Source organism: Trichosurus vulpecula, assembly GCF_011100635.1.
Source record: "Trichosurus vulpecula isolate mTriVul1 chromosome X unlocalized genomic scaffold, mTriVul1.pri SUPER_X_unloc_1, whole genome shotgun sequence".
In the NCBI taxonomy this organism is placed as follows: Eukaryota; Metazoa; Chordata; class Mammalia; order Diprotodontia; family Phalangeridae; genus Trichosurus; species Trichosurus vulpecula.
In genome coordinates, this window is record NW_023494377.1 from 6,501,164 (window position 1) to 6,523,849 (window position 22,686).

The 22,686-nt window shown below is 46.9% G+C and overlaps 1 protein-coding gene across 1 annotated transcript; it reads right to left on the reverse strand.

The window, feature by feature from the left end:
• Positions 1-3,013: 3,013 nt before the first annotated feature.
• Positions 3,014-21,502, reverse strand: ZC3H12B (zinc finger CCCH-type containing 12B). Its single transcript, XM_036740500.1, has 5 exons — positions 20,754-21,502; positions 14,423-14,562; positions 9,342-9,576; positions 8,424-8,530; positions 3,014-4,464 (listed from the first exon to the last, which is right to left on the reverse strand). Exons 1-5 carry the CDS (start codon positions 21,347-21,349, stop codon positions 3,023-3,025), a joined length of 2,520 nt encoding a protein of 839 aa, XP_036596395.1. The 5' UTR covers positions 21,350-21,502; the 3' UTR covers positions 3,014-3,022.
• Between the last annotated feature and the right edge of the window lie 1,184 nt (positions 21,503-22,686).

Sequence of the window (22,686 nt, forward strand, 5' to 3'; positions counted from 1 at the left end):
GTTTTTTATACAATCAAGAAAAAAAGAGATACAATTTGTATCAACAAACAAAAGGTCATTTCTGGATATTTGAGGTGTTGCTCTCAGCCGCTTGGATCCGGACGTGCTGTGGGGGCGTGGGGATGTTGGGGGAAAGCTGGAGTGAGGTGGGAATGAAGAATTGCTGGAGGTTAGAAATACAGATGTTGGTGAAAAGAAAGATGGGGTGTAGGGGGTGAAGCATGAGGCAGCAAGTTTATAAATACGTTTTCAATCAATGCCTTTGGCTTTTTTGAGAACGGTAGCTAATAGAATGAATTGAGTTTTAATGGCTAGAGCTGTCCATGCTCAGCCGGCCAGAATGTCACAATTTTGAGTTTCCCAAATTCAAAGGTTTAGGCATGAAGGCAGTATCATCTTTCAGTTTTGTTGATTGGAGGCACCAGCCTTGAAGTATCGGTTGGTCTTATGTGAAACGGCATCAATGGGAAATATATGAGCATGTGAGTTGTTATAATAGTAAGTTTTCATGGAGTTATTAATAATTATTTCACTCCCATTATTCCTGTACTTCAAGATTCGTGGTGGACCGTTTTCATCACAACAATTCTGTGAGGTAGGGAGTGCGAGTATTGCTACCCCTGTTTATCAGATGACGAAACTGAGGCCCAGGTAAGCAAAGTGACCTACCTGCCCATGGTCACACAATAAGTGTCAGAGTTGGGTCCAGACCCCAGCTCGGCTGCCTCCTTCATTGTTGGACAGAGAATTTGTTTTGCACATGAAGGACATTTTGAGGGGTGATTCATTTAGGGTAAAAGATGGAATGGAAACATAAATTTGGGGATGGAGTCAGAATCTGAACTGGTTCTCCTCCTCTGTAAATGGTGGGAGCTGAAAAGCCATGCGGGGAGTGATGTGTGCAGTTGCTCAGGGCAGGGACAGAGGACCAGAAAGCAGCACACGAAGCCTTTATCAAAACACCAGAAACAACCCTAACGGCAGCCTCACGATCCGTGTGTTTCACAGTAAGAAACAGTTAGGCAGTGTCACACCTTCTCATGAAGAGACAAAAGGCCCACGTGAGACCTTCTCAACTTTCATGAAAAAACTACAGTAGGAAGTCAGCAATTTCCAGCTCCCAAACTCTAGAGCTGGCTTAAAATGTTGAAATATACATTAGATTCAAAAAAGGGCATCCATTCAGTGCAGCTTAAGAAAAAAAAAAACCAACAAAAAACCCCAATGGATGCCTCTGCTGGAGGCATTTTGCTACAAAGGATTCCACCCTGAGCAAAATACAAATTGCACAAGCCATGCCCCACCCCCTCCCAAATAATGCATCTGAAAAATGTCACTAGGCAAATTGTACACCTTTGGTGTGTGGACCGAGAGTGAGAAGCTAAGCTACCTGATGGCAAGTCAGAGCTGAAGCATCTATCTTCCCAGAACTGGGTTGTTCCTGCCTGGAAAATACCCTGCTTTGGGTCTACACGACAGTACCATGCCACCAGAGATTGGTCCTGTTGCCCAATGACTGAACTAGAAGGTAAATCTAACCACCTGTCCACACACTCTACCCCACTGAGAGGCTGGGCAGTGGAGAGGGACGAGCAGCAGAATGGGACCCAGGAAACAGGATCCAGCCTCGGTTCTGCTGCCACTTATAAAGTGTGGGACTGTGGACAACTTGGGCCCCCTCCCAGGACCTCAGATGCCTCAGATGTAAAACGAGGGGGCTTACTGGATGGTTTCTGAGGTCCCTTACAAATCTGACATTCCATGTTCTGATTGTCCCTTCCAGCAATCACATTCCATGTTCAAAGGGCCCTCCCAGCTCTCCAAAGTCTAGGAGCCTACAACTCCTCATTTTTCCTCCCGGGGGGGGGGTGAATAACACAGAGCTGGCCAGCCAAATGAGGGCATGTTTGCCAGTGAAGCTTTAATACTTGTTTGAAATGCCAGTCATTTTGAATGTGATGCTTTGTGCTGGAAGGCATTTCACTGATTAGGTCATGCAATAGTACCTGATTTTGACAGGAAGCCTCTGAAGGCCAGAGCTCCATAGCATCTACGTGGGATGCCTGGGAAACAAAATTCGCTTCTATCAGCTCTTCCAAAGAGGGATGTTGCAACATGACCTCAGCTTTATCAAGTGAAGTCATCGAGAGACTTCAATTGTTAAAGAGATGTCAACAAGGGTCGACATTTGAAAAAGTGCAAAGGGCTGTGGGAGGGGGTGGAAGCTGGTTTGTTCTGTCACCAAACGCAGCAATCTCCCCCACTGCTGGTGAGCCCCTTTCACTTTGATACTCTTTGCTAATGTGAGATGCAACAAAGATGGCCCAGTCGGCCTCTCTACCTACATGGCTGAGTGTAGGTTCAGGACCGTGCAGAGCTCATTTTCTAAGACTATGTGTGTGCATGTGCGTGTGTGTGCATACATATAAATATATATATGTGTGCATATATATGTATATATATACACATATATACATCTACACATTTCATATATATATATATATATATATATGTATACCCACAAATTGTATAGACACACACTGATATAGATGGGCACATCTATATCTCAATAGAAAATAGTATTTATATATATATATGCATATATAAGTGTGTATATATATATACACACACACACTTAACGCACCCCAGAAAATATACTTTCAAACATGCAATATAACTGCTGACAATAGGTTTGCACTTACAGCATTCAGGGGTAAACTATGACCCCATTTGGTTCATTAAGGATATTTGATGGCCAACTATCCATGCAATAATATGTGCATCTCCTTTCACACAGCTGTTGAAATTTCTACTTTAAAACAACCCTAAAGTATTAAACCTATGTACAACACAATCTGATTTGGGTGCTCTCAACATCTGCCTTCAGTATACCATTGACATCCTTTTTCCTGTACAGAATCGATGAGGAAGAGAACACTAGTAATGGGATAGCCACTTTTCCCCATATCTTCTCTTCCCAGATCGCTCACCCCCAGAAAGGATGGGAGACGAGGCGCCCCCATTAGCGTCCCGATCTCAACTTGGCCACAATCATGGCTGCCAGCTGCTGCGCATCAGTCATGTGAGGATTCTTCTCCATCACCGAGAGAACGATGCCGACTGGGAAGATGTTGCAGAGGTTCTTATAGGTTTGGTACTGGTGTTCGGGGATCATGTGATGTTCCCTTGGCTGGCCACACATCCCAACCCAGGGATTCCTCCAGATCTGCTCCATCTTTTCGGGCATGCTTCTCACCATGACCGGCTCGTAACAGGGCTGCATGAGGTTGGTGCTCAAAGGATAAGAGTGATAATTGTAGGAGTCGGCAGCAGGATAGGGCAGAGGGTCCCAGCTGGCGTGCTGCTCCCGGCACAGGGGTGGCCGCCTCTGCCTCATTGGGTTGCCATCATAGAGGCGGGAGTCAGAAACACTGTCCATCCGCGTCATCACCAATGCTCGGCCTGGCGGAGCTGCGCCGGGGGGGTGGATGCTCTGAGGCACAGGGTAGTCTCCAGGACAACTAGATCGGGCTCCAACTACTGGGTGTTGGGCATGCAACACTAATCGGGGGGCTGGATGTTTAGGGGGAGCCTGCTTGGGTTCATCTGGACCATAACTTTGCACTCTTGTTAAGGCTTCATGGTAACCATGTGAAAAAGGCTGGAGATGGTTTTGTGAGCACGATCGGTTCACCTTCATAGCATCTTCCTGACTGGCATCTACTACGCCCAAATACAAATCGCTGTACGAGGAATAAGGATCACTACTTGTATGGCTCATGTGTTTGTCATGGCAGGGGCTGGCATTGCGAGAATACATGCTGCGGGCGTGACGGTCCGGCTCAGCCCCGTAGTAGTCTGCACCACGGCAACTGTTGACGCTTAGGTTAGAGAAGTCACTCATCAAGGAGTAGTAGCCATGATCCCCCAAAGACTCATACTTTGGGTACTGCTCAGTGTAGCCGACAGAGGTGCCATGGCTATTGGTGACCAGGATGGGTGGGTATTGCATACTGGCTGTATGTTCCAGGGAAGATTTCTGATGGGTGAATTGTGAGGAACCAGGCACTGGGCTGCTTGCAGAGCGGGTGTTCAGGGCACCTGCCGCATGGCTTTTGGAAGGGGGAAGTGTGGGGACACTCAGTGCCGTCACCAGGGAGGGGGCCGAGTTGGTTTCAGGTTTCCGAATGATAGGCAGTCTCTCCTCAGTTTCCACAGCCACAGACCGGATGCTGGGATCTGACTGACGCTTGGGAGTGACGCGCTTCCCTTCGGAGCTAGGTTCACTCTTGGAAGCAGGCGCTGGGGCTGCACCGCCACCCTTGGCCAAGGCTCCCTCGCTCATGGTTTTGATAGCCGACAGCTTGGCGCTAATGCGGAGCTCATCTGCCACCGCCCGCTGCGGCTGGTTGGCACGCTCTGGGTGGTAGTATTTACACTTGTGGCCATACGTACACTTTTTGCCTGAAAAACAATGGCTTGGAGTAAGATTCCCTCTACTAGACTGCAGCAATAACCTAGGCCTTCCTTCAGCATTTTCTTTTTTTTTTGGAGGGCAATTGGGGTTAAGTGACTTGCCCAAGGTCACACAGCTAATAAGTGTTTCAAGTGTCTGAGGTCACATTTGAACGCAGATCCTCCTGACTCCAGGGCCGGTGCTCTACTCACTGTGCCACCTAGCTGCCCCATCCTTCAGCATTTTCAAAGGTGATAGCCAGAGCATCACAGTATGTTCGCGCTACATGAGACCTCAGAGGTCATACAGTCTAATGCCCTGCCCAGGGCATGGATCCCCTCTGTACAATTCCTGACAGATGGTCACCCAGCCCTGCAGGAGCACCTTCATCATGACCTAAAAGACCAGGGTCCATTCCATCACTGGATGGCTCCTGTTAGGAAATCCCTTCCCCCTCCAATCTCCCAACATTCCTCCCTCCACTCTCACAGTGGGGGGGGGGGAGCTGAAATAAAACAGAGGAAGAGGAGATCAATGAATTAAGCATGCAACCGAAAAAGCTAGAAAAAGACCAAATTAAAAACCCTCAATTAAATACCAAATTAGAAGTACTGAAAACCAAAGGAGAGATTAATAAAATTGAAATGAAGAAAACTATTGAACTAATAAATAAAATTAAGGGCTGGTTTTATGGAAAAAACCCAATAAAACTGATAAACTTTTGGTTAATTTGATTTAAAAAAGAAAGAAGAAAACCAAATTGCCAGTATCAAAAATGAAAAGGGTAAATTCACCACCAATGAAGAGGAAATTAAAACAATAATTAGGAATTAGTTTGCCCAATTGTATGCCCATAAATTTGACAATCTTAGGGATATGGATGAATATTTACAAAAATATAAATTAATAGAAGAGGAAGTAAAATACTTAAACAACCCCATCTCAGAATAAGAAATTGAACACACAAACTCCCTAGAAAAAAGTCTCCAGGGCCAGAAGGATTCCTGGGGGGAGCTCAAATTTATTTCCCTTCGATTCTCTCCCCACTGGGGTCAAGCAAAAACCAAGTATCATCTACCACAGCCTTGTGTGTATCAAGAGACCTCAAGAAAGAGCATGGATTTGGGGTCAGAGGGCCTGTGTTCAAATCCTGACACTGCCATCTATATGGCTGTGGGAAAGTCACGTAAGCTCTCTGTGTCCTCATGTGCAAAATGGAGGCTGGGGGGGAGGACAGAGTAGCTGACCCTTCCAGATCTAAAACTTTTAGCCAAGGGAGGGCAGGCTGGGGAAAGGGGCAATCAGAATATATGCCATCTTGGGGTGGGGGGGGGGAGAGTAGAAATGAGGAGAAAATTTGTAACTCAAAATCTTATGGAAATTAATGTTGAAAACTAAAAATATTAAATAATAAAAAATAAAACTTTTAGCCAGCTTCCTACACCTGGGATTCAGGTGCTTCCCTGAAGATGTGCCACAAACCGTAACCATATCCAACAGAGGCTGGGAGCCATTCCAGATTGAAATACTAACATCCTTACCCAGGCGGGCAAACTTGGGGGGAACAGCATTGGTTCTGACCCCTAAAGGCCTTGCATTCAAATCTTACCTCTGAAGCTTACTGTCTAGGTGACCTTGGATAAAGTCATCTCATTTCCATAGGCCTAGGCCTGTAAAATGAGGAGCTGGACCTCTAAGGTCACTAAGAGTTTGATATCACAAGAAGACCTTTAAAAGATTAGATTTAAAAGGCCATAAAAAGCTGGTAAATGGAAATTGGATAGTGTTCGGTAGGAGAGAAGACGACTACTGACCATGAATGATGATGCATCTGTCTCTGGCACTGTAAGGCTGTTAGAAAATACTTTCTGCCCCACAAGCTTGGGAAGCAGGCAGTGGGAGTGTTATATTCCAATTTCACAGACTAAGCTGGTGAGGCATAGAGAGGGGATGTATGTTGCCCAGGGTTCCCCAGCTAGGATGGGAATTGGCTGCTTGGATTCAAAGTCCAAAGGTCTCGCCATTGAACTTGGGAGGGATGGGGATGACAAAGTAAGCTTTTGATTCTGCAGAAGAGAAAAGGGAAAGGGGCTAAACTCCCCAAGCTCTGGAGCCAGTCTTTCTAACTCTGAGATTCTATGACCAGATGACAGACTGGGGATAGGCCTTTGGGTACTTCTCACTGGGGTCAAATGTCAAGGCTTGTGCAGAGAGTTGGACTCTCACATTGCTAAGGAATCCCATATCCCCACAAGCAGATCCTCACTTCTAACTTGGCAAGTGCCACATAGGTAAGCATCAGTCAATCACAAGATGGGTCCTTTTTTCTCAGGAACTCAAGGGCTGGCCTAATTCCCTTCTGCTCAGGGAACAAGAACCTTCTCCTCTGAAGTCCTTGCCAAAAGCTTTAACACAGAGAACATTTCATTGTAAAGAGGGTGATGCTAGAAGAGCCTCTGGTTCTACCATTCTGCTTAGGCTAAAAATGGAAGCAGACGCAGACTTTTACACGTGGACATCCAGAGGCCGTGAGTAGTGGGAAGGGCACTGGAGGTGGGAGGCTGGACCCTTGGGTTCTAGTCCTGACATCTGCTAGCTGTATTGCTTGGGACAGATCATTCCTACCCCTCCATGAATTTGGCTGATGGTCTTCATGTTGGGGGCCAAGAAAAGGAATCAGTCACTACCTTTCCATGGTGATCTCATCAGCTCCCATGGATTAATTATCATCTCCATGTTAATGATTCTCAGACCTACTTATCCAGCTCTAACCTCTCTCCTAACCTCTACTGGCATCTCCAACTGCCTTTCAGACATCTTGATGGATGTTCAATAGACATCTTAAACTCATTATGTCCAAAATGGAACTCATTATCTTTCCCCCTAAGCCCTCACACCTCCTACCTTCCCCATTGCTGTAGAGGGCACTCCCATCCCCCCAGTCCCTCAGGCTCCCAACCTAGGAGTCATCCTGGATTCTCACTACCTGTCACCCATATTCAAACTGCTGCCATGGCTGCCGATTTCACCTTTGTAACATCTCTCAAATATGCCTTCTTCTTGGGACCTCAGAGGCCATTTAGTCCAACCCCCTCATTTTATAGAAGAGGAAACTGAGTCACAGGGAGGGGAAGGGACTTGCTGAAGATGCACATAGGATCCCAGATCTAGAGTTGGAAGGGATCTTAGAGGCTATCAAGTCTAACCCCTCCATTTTACAGATGGGAAAACTGAAACCCAGAGAGGTTAGATGACCTTCCCAAAGTCACACAGATGCCAGGATTTGGAGTCAAATCCTTTGGCTTCTAATCCATGCTCTTCCTCATTTCATCTGGCTTAGGGAGCAAGTCTACCAATGAGTATTGGCAATTACTCTGCAACTAATAGTCTTTAAGGGTTGCCGGGGCAATGACAGTTACGTGACTTGTTTAGCATCACAGTGCCATCAGGTATCACGAGACCAACTTGCACCTGATCATTCTGGCCCCAAGGCTGGCCAGTAGGCCACACTGCCCCTCCTGGAATAGTAATAATAGTCAAAAGGAGAAAAACATCGATGGCCTTATTCACTGACCACTTCATACCTCTGTGCCTCAATTCCCTCATTTGTCAAATGAAGATGATCATCCTTGCACTGCTTACTTTGAAGAGCCATTAGGAGAAAAGTACTCGGTAGACCCTAGAGTACTAGAGAAACATGACTTACTGTTGTTATTTTTAATTATCATCAGAGCAACAATTGTTATTATAAATAATGATGCCAAAATGGAGAAAAATGCCAAATTCAAAAGTAGTCACTGATCACAATTTCTTGGAACCTCAGTGTCCTCATCTCTAATATGGTGACAATGATACTACACCATGTCCCTTACCAGGCTGTTGTGGTATATACTGCAAAGGGTTAAAATCACAGGAGTGTTAATAGGATTCTTGGGCATATAACTTAGTCCTCCAACTGAGTACCCACCATAAGGGCATGGCTGCTTCTTATGTTCAGGAATCACAGGTTTCTTTCTTAAGAAATTTTCCAGACTTGGGCCATGGCGCCCTAAGGGGTCATCCGGAGGCATAAACCTGGAAGATAGTGTGAGAAATTAATTATTTCCCTCATATTTAATAACTAATTACTGAATCAGGACCTTTTCTACTTCCTCATCCAGAAATCAACCAGGGTGTGAAATCTCTCTTAGAGATTTACACAGGCCAAGATCTGATCAGATAGTAAAAGAAATTCTCAGTTTGGGCTAATGGGTGTATTCCTGCTCATTGTGTTTGCTGGGACGGGTCAGGGAAAATGTGGATCCTCTCTTTTGTCTTAACAAGTGATATGGAAATTAATGTCTCTTTGACCAAGATTTGAGTGACCTAAGTCATGTACCCCAAGATAGCCCATCTCCCATTGTGTTAACCAATCAGAGCTGATTGCCACCCCTCAGGAACACCTCCTCATAGACGGGCATATAAACTGTGAGCTCACCACCACTGGGGGTCTTTGGTCTAAGAGAGACAGCCAGATGACCACCCTTTTATTAGTAATGTGCTGGCCTTATTCATACAATGATTAAAGTACCCAGAAACTATGTCTCTCAGACCTTTTTAATCATCACAATAGAAAGGTGCGAATGCGTTCCTAGATATAACCAGGCTCAAACTTTTTTTTACTCTCTTTTTTTTTCCAAGGCTAATATGGAAATATGTTTTGCATGACTTCATATATATATATAATCGATATCATATTGCTAGCCTTCTCAGTGGGTCGGGGAAGGATTGGAGGGAAGGAGAGAATTTGGAACTCAAAATTTTAAAGAGTGAAATACTAAAAAAAAAACCTTTTTTTAAAGTATAAAAAATAGAGTTCTCTGAGGTCCCCAGGCCCAGAACCTACTTGTCATTGACGAAGGAAAACATCAGTAGCCTCTCTTCTATGAATTTCTTCCACTCAGGCTTCTCATTCTGAAGATCCCGGTAGTTATCATTAGACACAATGATGCCATCAGAGTCAAAAGCCAATTTGACGATGAAACGGTCATCATAGCAGACGACTCTCCTGCCTTGCACTCTTCGGGATGGGGTAAAGACAAGAATCTTTTCTTTCTCCAGTTTACGTAAGATATCTTGATCTGCCAAACAGGTTAGATGCTATAAGATAGCCCAGAATGGAAGTCCGACATTGTTAGATCGAATGTGTGTGTGTACACACACACACACTCACACACACACACACACACACACAAATATATATTTGAGAAAATGTTTCTAATTGCTATCTTTTGTTTTTAGATTACCTTCATTTGGGAATAGATACTCCCTTTCTCTCCCAGGGAGCCGTCCCTAGTAATGGAAAAGCATTTAAGCAAAGCCAACCAACTCATTAATGGGATAGTCCATAGTTCTAGTGTGTTTTCTAAACTACAAGCCACATATGGGAATGGAGAGATGTTGGACTTGGAGTGAAGAGACCAGGGTTTAAATTCTAGCTCCGCCACTTCTTAGCGGTGACCCTGCAGAGGGTTCCAGAAATTCTCTAAGCCTTAGTTTCCTCATAATGGCAATCTAGACACCATCTACCTGGCAGGGGAGGTGGAGGCCTACAGGGAGGGCAATGCTTTATAAATGGGAAGGCCAGTACTTTCATATCCATCCTCTCCTTAGGCACTTGGACACCTCTGGGAGGCAGGCGGCAAAGGCTGATCTTCCTATTTTCTAACGAAGGAGGTGGCCAGAGAGGGGGTGTGCCAGCTCCGCCAAGACAGGTGTCAAGGCCTCTGGGCCAATGCTCTTTTCACTCTTCTGGGTTGCCTGGTAACTGAAGAGCCGGCTATTGTAGTTGAAAAAGCAAGCTGGAGAGTAGGTGTGGGAACAGGGACAGAGAGAGTTGAGACCCCTTCAGCAGGAGCCCTAGAGTGTGCAGACATACTGTTCACTCAGAAAGCTGGACAAGCACAGCACATGTCAGTGACAGTGGGGAGTCCTTTCCCCACTGGGAAGCACCAGCCAGTGGTTATTGGTAAACTTGCGCTACTCCTCATGTGGTCTCCTTTCCCACCCAAGAAATACAATAAAATAAAGTCAACAGGCAGCTAGGTGGCGCAGTGAGTAGAGCACCGGCCCTGGAGTCAGGAGGACCTGAGTTCAAATCCGGCCTCAGACACTTGACACATGTACTAGCTGTGTGACCTTGGGCAAGTCACTTAACTCCAATTGCCCTGGCAAAAAGCAAAAAAAAAAAAATAAAGTCAACAGAAAGGGAATGATGAGGAATTACAACTATTACACTTGGTCCTAGAGAAGAGCTGAGAAAATTTATCTCCCTCACCTCTTGCAGAGGTGGGGAGCTATGGGTATGGAATACTGTATATACTCAGCCTCAGGTGATGTGTGGATTAGTTTTGCAGACTTGCTTTTACTTTTCTTTTTTACTCTTCATTCCAAGGGTAAAAAGAAGAGAAGGGATAAACTTGGGAATGAAGGTAAGATTAAAAACCCAAGATAGCAATACAAATGAAAAAATACTAAATCAAGTCTTCTCTCCAAAGCATCCTCATGATGTAGGGCTACCACTGAGTTTTGGAAGACCAAGCCAGGGGGACCCCAAACTGGACCTGCCATCCAAGGAATAGAGTCACTAAGAAAAGAGAAGCTTACCACCAGAAGGCTGGCCACCACACAAGGGCAGTTTTAGTTACAGACACTCACGAAGCTATCTGGTAAGGCAGAGATGGCCTACAATCTGCATTGGTGGAGGGAATACTCACAGTAAGGACATAATGAGTCCCTGAAACATCGAAGTAATGTGTGGTAGTAGCAAGAGCAGTCCAGAGATCTGAGTCCAAATGCTGCCCATGCCTCCTTATGGGCTGTGAATCCTTGAACAAAAAATAACTCTCTCTCTCTGAACCCATCTATTGTGACAGATACTAGCCCTTAGAGTACCTATGGCCCAGGGATGGTGTTCAGGGAAGGGTTTTTGTAAATGAGAAAGCACCAGAGGGGAGGGAACTGGGGTTGTTGGCAAAGCTCTTGCCAGCACAGCGTAGAAGCACTCCAAGTGGCCTTGCCCATGCCCACCCTGGGAGTCACACTCTTCCTCTTCCAATGTCCAAGTCTCTGGTTAGCAGAACTGCTGAGATCACCCGAACCCCCCTCCCTCCACCTGCCAGGAAGCAGGTTCTACACACACTAAGTGAAATAGGTGCTAAATTGGATAGTAAAAGGAGCACTGCCCTGGGAGTCAGGAGCCCTCAGTTCAAGTCCGGGCTCCTTACTAGTTTTCTTGCTGCCAAGTCTTTTCCTGTCTTTGGGCCTCAGCTTCCTCTCCTGGAAAATGAAGGGTTGGGACTAGATGACCTCTAAGGCACCTGGCATTCTCTGTTTTCTGTCTTAAGGTTCCATCCAGTTCTGAAAGTCTGTGTTTTCTGACATTCCATGCCCTAAGGGCCCTTCCAGTTCTGACAGTGTATGTTTTAAGTCACCTCCCAGATCTGACATTCTCTGTTCTAAGCTCTGTTCCCAGCTCTGACATTATCAGTTCCCTCCCAGGTCTGACATTCTGTGTTCTAAGGTCCCTCTCAGCTCTGACATTCTCTGTTCTAAGCCCCCTCCCAGCTCTGACATTCTGCGTTCTAAGGCCCCTTCCAGCTCTGATATCCTGTGTTCTAAGGCCCCTCTCAGCTCTGACATTCTGTGTTCTAAGGCCCCTCTCAGCTCTGACATTCTGTGTTCTAAGGCCCCTCTTAGCTCTGACACTGTGTGTTCTAAAGCCCCTCTCAGCTCTGACATTGTGTGTTCTAAGGCTCCTCTTAGCTCTGACATTCCCTGTTCTAAGATCCCTCTCAGCTCTGCTATTCTGTGTTCTAAGGTCCTTCCCAGCTCTGGCATTCTATGTTCTAAGGCCTCTTCTAACTCTAACATTTTAATGTTCTAAGGTCCATTCTAGATCTGACGTTAAGTGTTCTAAGGCCCCTCCTAACTCTGACATTTTATGGTTCTAAATATTTGAAAACAGAGCTTTTCTATTAGTCTTTAGACTTTATTTAAAATGTTATATTTCTAGTCTTATATTTTAATAAGATTTCCAGAGGACTAAAGAACAAACTATAACAAACAATGACTGGCATAGTCAGCTTCATGAGCGAGAGAAGCTGGCTGCTGCAACCCGCCTGAAGAAATGCTTCTGTCTGTCTACATACTGGGGAAGCCAGGAGAAAACATCACTGTAGTAGAGTTAGTAAATAACCTGCATAGAAGCCCCTGTATATAATTCCATGGATCAAGGGCAAGGCCAACTAGATCCTCATCCCCACCTCCTTCTGGGCTGCAGCTGCAGTCATTCTACAAGATTTCTAAGCAGCTACTTAGGCTTCCCAAGGGGCTGTGTTCACCAGCTGCTGCAGAGGTCACTAGCTCAAGCCTCACCATTGTTCCTTGGTCCCCTGTTCACTTGGAGAGTCAGAGAATGTAGAATAGTACTGCTTGATGGGACCTTCAAACAGAGAAAAGCTTAGAACAGAGCAGGGAGGACCTTAGAACACAGGGCATAGAATGACAGAGCTAGAAGAAACCAGAGAACAGAGAATGGGAGAAATGGGAGGACTCTTAGAATAGAGAATATGGGAGGGGCCTTGTCAGAGCTGGGAGAGTCCTCAGAATACAGTATATCAGAGCTGGGAGAGAACTTAGAACAGAGAATGTCAGATCTGGGAGGGCCCTTGGAACAGAGAATGTCAGAGCTGGGAGGGACCTCAGAACAGAGAATGTCAGAGCTGGGAGAGACCTTAGAACAGAGAATGTCAGATCTGGGAGGGCCCTTGGAACAGAGAATGTCAGAGCTGGTAGGGAACTGATAATGTCAGAGCTGGGAGAGACCTTAGAACTGAGAATGTCAGATTTGGGAGGGCCCTTGGAACAGAGAATGTCAGAGCTGGGAGGGAACTGATAATGTCAGAGCTGGGAGAGACCTTAGAACAGAGAATGTCAGATCTGGGAGGGCCCTTGGAACAGAGAATGTCAGAGCTGGGAGGGACCTCAGAATAGAGAATGTCAGATCTGGGAGGGGCCTTAAACCCAGAATGTTACGGCTTCAAGGGAGCTTAGAACAATGTTAGAAAGTTAAAAGTGCAAGGAACTTTTAAAGACTGTCTAGTTCAAGCTTCTTATTTAACAGATGAAGAAATTAAGGCTCGGAGAGGGGGAGTGATTTACCCAAAGTTACACAGCTAGTTGGTGGCAGAACATTTAGATAGGATCACAAGTGGAGCTAGAAGGTCCCTTTGGCCACCTAGTGGAACCCTGCCACCCCCTCCCCATCCTGGTCTGTTCTGATTTTACAAAGGAGGAAACTGAGGCTGGGGCAGGTGCAGTGACTTGCCTAAGACCATCCTGATAGCAGGTATTCTAGGGGTAATCTGAATAAAAACCTTTGGGCTTTTGGCCCCTTGCCCTCTCCAGGTTATGGGGCCACCCCTTCCATCATGACATGGGAAGACTGGGCCAAGAGTCAGAGAGCCTGGGTCTGTTGCATGACCTAGATCAGCTCCCTGAACTCTCTGAACCTTAGTCTCCTCCTCTGTTAAATGGGGACAATCAAACTTGAACTTCTCACCTCATGGGGGGTTAATCATCCAATGAGAGTACACATGTCAGAGTGGTCTGGAAATGGCAAAATCCATTCCTTCCCCTCTGTGAGCCTCAACTTTCCTATCTGTAAAATGGGCAGAATAATACTTAGCCTACCTGGGTCCTTCACTGAGTTGCGAGGGTCATAGCAGACAGAAAGTCTGCAGCTGTGAGGCCTGTGTGAGTCTTTTTTCGCTGGCCTATTCTTTGCTTCAAGCTAGCAGGCTGACTCTTTTAGGGAATGGGGCTTGGGTGTGGGGGAGCAGCCTGGCCTCTTTTCCCTACACATTTTCCCAGCCAACAAGGCAAACTGGCCATAAGCTGGGAACAAATGTCTTTTAGACGCATTACCTGTAATTGGCGCATCAGGGCGAGACTGCTCCTTCCGCCATGCAGGTACAAATACCGTAATATCTTTATGGCCTTTCTCCAGAAACCAGTCCACGGCTAATTGTATTCCCCTGCAGGAGAAGCCTTCTTTGTTCCCATGGCTGAAAGGATATGGAAAGTAATATGGGAGAGCAGTGGCAGAAATTTGCAAATGGACACACAGATCTCTGTCTTCCTTAGTTACAGAGGCTTAGCCCTGCTAGGGTTATCTGTCTGGGAAGTCAAAACACAAGGGAAGGAGGAGGAGGTGGGGAGGAGGCCAACAGCTTAGTTTTATTTTCTTTTTAATTAAATCCAATGCCTCTTCAATTAATTGGTATATCTGTCGGTTGCTCACAGTTACAAAGCTCTTTCTCCTCCATTATCTCCATGGATCCTTCTAATGGCCCTGTGAGTTAAATAGGCCAGGGACTGTCCTATTGGTCAAAATACAGACCACACTTCTAAAATGGTCTATTTCTGTAAAAGGAAAAAAGAATATATACATATTATATGTAATATCTATTATATATAATAGATAACTATCACATATATATTCTGTATACTATGTTATATAGAATATATTTTATAGATAGATGTAATGTATCATGGTATAAAAATAGATAAAGATATCTATGTAAGGGGAATGGATTAGACTTGTGATTTCATGGGGATAGGGAATTCCAGGATGAGGAAATGCCTTCACCAATTCAGGCTGGTACCTTGCATCTTGCTCTGGGTTATACAGCCAGGGTGTGTCAGAAGCAGAACCAGGGTTTTCAGGTTCTCAAGCCAGCTCTCCATTTACTAATGAATTTCTAATGCAATTTCTAATGAAATTCATTCACTAAATGAATTTTTCATTAATGAAAACTAACACTCCCAACAGGCCACACTAAGGGTTGGTAAAAGCCATACGTGTGGGTGGGGAGAAAGTTGAGTCTACGTTAGGATCAATTGGGTATTATACTGATGGGACAAGTGGGGCTGGGGCTCAATCAATCAATAAACATTTATTAGGCACCTACTACATACCAGGCTCAGGGTCTTCAGATTCCGCCTCTGTCACTTTGCATTGACTACTTCAAGGTCTACAAGTTCTGGGTGTTCACAGCTTTTGTAAGTGGAAACTCACTACAGTCGTCCTGGATCTCAAGGGCACTAATGGGCCGCTACCTCCTATTGGCCAACACCTGCATCTCAGGGAGAACTGGTTGAGAATCCTTCATAACCACTCATGTTGTTTATCCAGTGCGCAAGGAGATGTAACATGTTAATTATGCAGCTATTTGTGAGAATGAGAACCATGGCAGGATTTAGTATTTGGAAAAGAAATTGGAGAATGAAAAAGTTAGGACATGGATTAGAAAAGGATTTTATTTGTTGCCATCATCTTAAAAACTGAGTGGTGGGGGTGGAGGAAACATGTCACATACATGTGCCTGGGCCATGGAAAACAGGGTTCAAGTCCTGGATCTGCACTGATTTGTTACATGACCTTGAGCATATGTCACTTTCTCTCTCTGGGCCTTGGTTTCCACATCTGGAAAATGGGAAGCTTGGGTTTGGACTAAAGGTCCAAGGACTCCAAGATTTCTTTTGGCTCAAAGAATCGGTGACTATCAACACAAAAGAGATTGTGCCCTGACGTATATACACATAGACACATAAGATATAAATCATGCTTAATTGACTGGGATGGTGCATGTGAACAAATTGTTTCATACATAGAGCAGCCTCCCACGAGGTGACAAAGCTCTTTCAACAATGGGATTGCAGATTGCAGATTTGTCCTGGCTTCATCAATCATCAGGCTACAAGAGAAATGCATTAACATGGCAGGTGGCCTAGAAGGCCATGGGAGCTCTGAGGAAATAACAGAGTGCCATCCATACACTGACAACGACGCTTTGTGCTGCTTGTGGTTCTGAGTCCTCAGTGAGAGGACGATCAGGGGAAATGGAAAGATCCCAGGTGGGGCATCAGAGAACTAGCTTCTGGGTCCAGCCATTTCAAGGCTGAGCGTGGGCCTGCAATCTCATCCTACGGAAAATGAAGGGAGTTGGGCTGGATGGTCTCCAATGTCCTTTCTAAGGTCCCTTCCAGCTCTAATCTTGTGTGTTCTAAGGGCCCTCTAAGATTTACAAAGTTATGTTCTAAGGGTTTCCTGGCTCTGATATTCTGTTTTAAGCCCCCTCCCAGCTCTGACCTTTTATGTTCTAAAGGCTCTCCCAGTTCTGACATTCTGTGTTCTTAGGGCCCAGACAGAGTCTGCCTTAGATAGACAGAGAGGGGAAACACAGACAGAGGGGACACACAGACAGACAGAAGGGAGACACGGACAGAGAGGGACACACGGACGGACAGAGAGGGACACACGGACAGAGAGGGGAAAAACAGACAGAGGGGACACACAGACAGACAGAGGGGACACACGGACAGAGAGGGGACACACGGACAGACAGAGGGGACACACGGACAGAGGGGGGACACACGGACAGAGGGGAGACACATGGACAGTGAGGGGACACACGGACAGAGAGGGGACACATGGACAGAGAGGGGACACACGGAGAGAGAAGAGACGCACGGAGAGAGAGAGGGGACACACGGACAGAGAGGGGAAAAAAGGACAGAGAGGGGACACATGGACAGATAGAGGTGACACACGGACAGAGAGGGGACACACGGACAGACAGAGGGGACACACGGACAGAGGGGGGACACACGGACAGACAGAGGGGACACAAGGACAGTGAGGGGACACACGGACAGAGAGGGGACACATGGACAGAGAGGGGACACACGGACAGACAGAGGGGACACACGGAAAGAGGGGGGACACACGGACAGAGGGGAGACACATGGACAGAGAGGGACACACAGACAGACAGAGGGGACACATGGACAGACAGAGGGGACACATGGACAGAGAGGGGAAACACGGAGAGAGAGGGGAAAAAAGGACAGAGAGGGGACACATGGACAGACAGAGGGGACACACCGACAGAGAGAGGACACATGGACAGAGAGGGACACATGGACAGACAGAGGGGACAAATGGACAGAGGGGGACACACGGACAGAGAGGGGACACACGGACAGAGAGGGACACACGGACAGACGGAGGGGACACACGGACAGAGAGGGACACACAGACAGAGAGGGGACACACGGACAGACAGGGACACACGGACAGACAGAGGGAATACACGGACAGAGAGGGGACACACGGACAGAGAGGGGATACACGGACAGAGAGGGGACACACGGACAGACAGAGGGGACAAACGGACAGAGAGGGACAGACAGAGGGGACACACGGACAGAGAGGGGACACACGGACAGAGAGGGACAAACGGACAGAGAGGGACACACGGACAGAGAGGGGACACAGACAGACAGAGGGGACACACGGACAGAGAGGGACACACGGACAGACAGAGGGGACATACAGACAGAGAGGGACACACAGACAGAGAGGGACACACGGACAGACAGAGGGGACACACGGACAGAGAGGGACAAACGGACAGACAGAGGGGACACACGGACAGAGAGGGACACACGGACAGACAGAGGGGACACATGGACAGACAGAGGGGACACACGGACAGAGAGGGACACATGGACAGAGAGGGACACACGGACAGACAGAGGGGACAAATGGACAGAGAGGGGACACACGGACAGAGAGGGGACACACGGACAGAGAGGGGACACACGGACAGAGAGGGACACACGGACAGACAGAGGGGACACACGGACAGAGAGGGGACACACGGACGGAGAGGGGACACACGGACAGACAGAGGGGGACACACGGACAGAGAGGGACACATGGACAGAGAGGGGACACACGGACAGACAGAGGGGACAAATGGACAGAGAGGGGACACACGGACAGAGAGGGGACACACGGACAGAGAGGGGACACACGGACAGAGAGGGACACACGGACAGACAGAGGGGACACACGGACAGAGAGGGGACACACGGACGGAGAGGGGACACACGGACAGACAGAGGGGGACACACGGACAGAGAGGGACACATGGACAGAGAGGGGACACACGGACAGACAGAGGGGACACACGGACAGAGAGGGACACACGGACAGACAGAGGGGACACACGGACAGAGAGGGACACACGGACAGAGGGGACACACGGACAGACAGGGGACACATGGACAGACAGAGGGGACACACAGACAGACAGAGGGGACGCACAGACAGACAGAGGGGACACACGGACAGAGACGGACACATGGACAAACAGCGAGGACAGACGGACAGAGAGGGGACACACAGAGAGACAGTGATAGAGAGGGGACACACGGACAGACACAGGAGACACATGGACAGACCGAGGAGACACCCAGACAGACAGAGACTGAGGGGACACAGAAACATACAGAGAGGGGACACAGAGAGAGAGAGTGACAGTGGATATCCAGACAGAGAGAGACAGACGGCGGGGGACTCAGAGGGACAAAGAGCTCTGACATTCTGTGTTCCAAGGCCCCTCCCAGCACTGACATTCCCTGTTCTAAGGTTTCTCCCAGCTGTGACATTCTGTGTTCTAAGGCGCTTCTAGCTCTGACATTCTCTGCTCCAAGGCCCTTCCAGCTCTGACGTTCTGTGTTCTAAGGTCTCTCCTTCTATCCAGCTTCAATATCCTCTTTCATAGGATTGTTCCCAGGTCTCACATTCTAGGGTTCTAAGAGTCTCCTCTCAATGTAGCCTTTCTAGTCCAATTTTGTCCAGCCATTGGGCCAGTATCCTCTCACAGTCTGCCCTTATTCAATGGTCAAGTTTTCTCATGTTTCTGGCAAAGAACCCTGTTACCTTTACACTAAAGAAGAACCTAGGCTTTGGTGATCAATGTGAACAGACCAAGTTTGGCAGGAGCAGCCCAGACCAGTCCCAAGGGAATGAACTTTTCAGAAATAAAAAGAGTCAAAAACCATCTGCTCAAGTTCTAAAGGGGTCGAAACCTGCTCTGTATGAGGGAACAAAGAACTGGAAGGGACCTTAAAGACCACCTAGTCCAAAGTTCTCATTTCACAGAAGGGGAAACTGAGGCCTATGGAGGTGAAGGGACTTGCCCAAAGTCACTGTGGCACCAGTGAAATTACAGATCCTAGAAGTTTTACACAAGGTTAGATAAGGCAGGTTGGGAGCAGTTTATGGAGTGCCTTGTACAGGAAGTATCGTAGTTTGGAAGAGATCTAATAATAATAATTTCCATTTTAATTATGCTCTATTGCATTTGGAGCACTTTTCTTTCTCTCTCTAATCCTGACCCTTCTCAAAGGGTTAGAGAAATTAAGAAGATTCCCTAAGGTCAGCATGCAGGGAACAGCTGGAGCCCGGATTTGAACCTAGATCTCCCAATTCCCATCCAATGGTCTTTGTGACATCCCATTGGTAATGGGGAGCTCTTGTGGCTTCCTGAGCAGGAAGGTGGGGTGTGGGGCATGGGGTGACGGGAAGACAGTGGTGGTAGGAAGATTAGTCTTGTGTACAGGAGGGATTGGAGAGAGAGAGAGAGAGAGAGAGAGAGATTGAGAGAATGAGAGAGAGAGAGAGAGAGAGAGAGAGAGAGAGAGAGAGAGGGGAGAGACTAGAAAGTCATCTACCTCATTCTATGCTAATGGTAGTTTCAGAATGCCTGAAAAAAAGCAGTGGCAATTCCAAGGAGAGAGAATTGGGGAAGAGAGGTAGCAACAGCAGCTGCCAACATGAACCAGTATCAGTGACATGGATGGCACCAGGAAGGAGTTCACGTTGCTGCTGGGCTTTGAAGCGAACCAAGTACTCTTGTCATGACAGTGCTCACACTGTCACAACCCCATCCCATAGCCTATCTAGACCTCACTTTCCTGTAAAGTGCAGGGTGGTCGGGCAAAAGCTAGATGGTCTCTAAGGTAACTTCCAGCTTGAAATAATGCAAGCTTATATGTGTTATCCTCCCCTTTTACAGAGGGGAAAACTGAGGCCCAGAGAGGAGAAATACCCTGGCCAAGGCCACACGGGTGACAAGTAGCAGGGCTGGTACTTAAATGCAGGGCTCCTGACTCTCAGTCTGGTACTCTTTCCATAGTACTGTGGATTTTTCCTTATCAGACCGTAAGCTCCTTGTGAGAACAGGGACTGGTTTTTGCCTTTCTTTGTATCACCAGTGTTTAGTACGGTGCCTGGCCCATAGTGAGTGCTTAATAAATGTTAAGTTAGTAATAAACAACCAAAAGATGACATTTCCTTACCCTGGACTGGTTTCAGAGAAGAGAAAAAAAACGTTAGCATTACCTCATGGCCACATTACTTCCATCTATGACAACAGGTCTCAGGTTCTCGGTGTTGTCCGCAGTCTCGTCTTCCAGGGACAGCTCCGGGCTGGTCACGTCCCTGGCAGCATGGCCATGTTCTGCCCCTCCACTCTTCTGGCCCTCTTCCTCACTCTTGTTCCCTAGCCTCACAAGTTCAGCCAATATGTCGTTGATGAGGGCATCTGAGCCCAGTTTGCTCAGAACGGCTTGAATCTGCTCCCCAGCATAGCCGAGTTTTAAAGCAAAGTCCATTTTGGCCTGGTACTCTTTGTCCACAGGGGGCTGCTTGTCCTCTTCGAGTTTTGGGTCCTGCTGGGTGCTGCTCTGGGAGAAGCTGGGTTGGTCCAGGCAAGGGGAGCGGCAGAGCTGCCGGTGCGGCTTGGGGGGCAGTCCTTGTTCTTGCCATTGGGGGTGGTTGGGATTTCGCAAGCCCAGCTGTTCTGGCTCGCTCTCAGAGCTGGTCCAGTCATCAGAGTCGATGCTACAGTCCTCAGTGGCTCCCTGCTGAGGGTTCCTCCCTTCTTTGGAAGATCTCTTCTTCATTCTTAGCATCTTCACCAGGAACCAGACCGTCATCCCGTTCAGCTGCCAGCCAGGGGTACCAACTCCTCCTTTTCACTCCCCAAAATGCTTTGGCTTCATTGTCGAGATCATTCTTTAGGTTGAGTACTTGGGCAGTATGGATAGGTATTTGTCCTTCCGGCTCAGTCTGTTTGAGTGTACACAGATCCCCCAAAAGATTCCTAAAAACTAACACACATATATGACAATTAACTTGAGTTACATTTCCGGGAAAAGGTCTGGAATGCAGAGACTTAGCTCTAAGACATCATGGTTCCCTGCACTCTTGATTTCTAAGCTTAAACTGTCTGGAATCATCCTTAAATTAAATCAAAATAAAATATACGAAACCCTCGGTTATCTTATTCTCCAACAATCCTAGACACAAAAAATTTCAGTGGTGGCGACGAGGCTGAGTTTCTGTTCACAAAGTAAATTTGTAGCTGAAGTTGAGTGTTTGTTGCAACAACTTTGGGGAAGGGGAAACATGACATTTAACTCTAAGCAGTAACAGATTTCTGGAGATCCTGCCTTCTTTTCTACTACCTCCTGTATCTGTCCCTTCTAGTGAGGCCTGGGCCCAGAGTTCAAAAGGTTGTAACCTTCTTTCTCACTGTTCCTCTAAGAGACAACCTCATCTGGGAGATAGGCAAGCCAATAGAATTGCTTCCATGTGAAATAGCCTGTAAGGGTCATAAATAGAGAGGGGAATTCCAGACAAGGCAGAGCATCCATCCAGGGTGGGGCTTCTTTGTTGAAATTGTTCGGTGAAAGGAGAAAGCAAAATATGGACAGAAATTGCAAAATGATTGGGAGAGCAGATCAAAAAGAGGGTATAGTAAGTTGTCAAAGTTGATGAGGTCTATGAGAATTCAGGAGCTTCTCCATGCCCCACCACTGCCGATCAAAAACATTTCTTTCCCTTGCTCCCACCACGTGTTATGATATATTCCTAGAAAGATGGAGCATGTTAAGTAACAAGCAAGACTTTGCCTCTTGTTGGGTGAAAATAAATGAGACACTTTCTTTAAAAAAAAAGTGACCATGAGTCAATACTAACAAGTCCTGGTTGCAGAAATTTAGATAAGGCCCAATATTGGTTTTGCTGTTTGTTGCATTTGAAAAATATCACAAACACTCATGGGATCTCCTCAAATATTCACGTCAGTGAGGCTAAGCTGGAGATCCCTCAAAATCAAAGAACATCAGAGCTGGAAGGGACCTCAGAATCTAGACTGGTAGAACTGGGAAGGGCCTTAGAAGCTAGAATGTCAGAGTTGGAGAGAACTTAGAATGGTAGAATTGGAGGGAACTTCAGAACCTAGAGCACAAAATGTCAGAGTTGGGAGGGG

Bases quoted from the DNA above. Each gene is read 5' to 3' on its own strand.
- ZC3H12B (XM_036740500.1), bottom strand. From the start codon at position 21,349: ATGACGGTCTGGTTCCTGGTGAAGATGCTAAGAATGAAGAAGAGATCT. The intron at 14,563-20,753 runs GTAATGCTAACG...ATATCCTTTCAG, and splicing joins GGAAGTAATGTGGCCATGAG to CCATGGGAACAAAGAAGGCT. The intron at 8,531-9,341 runs GTAGGTTCTGGG...ACTATCTTCCAG, and splicing joins TTTTCCTTCGTCAATGACAA to GTTTATGCCTCCGGATGACC.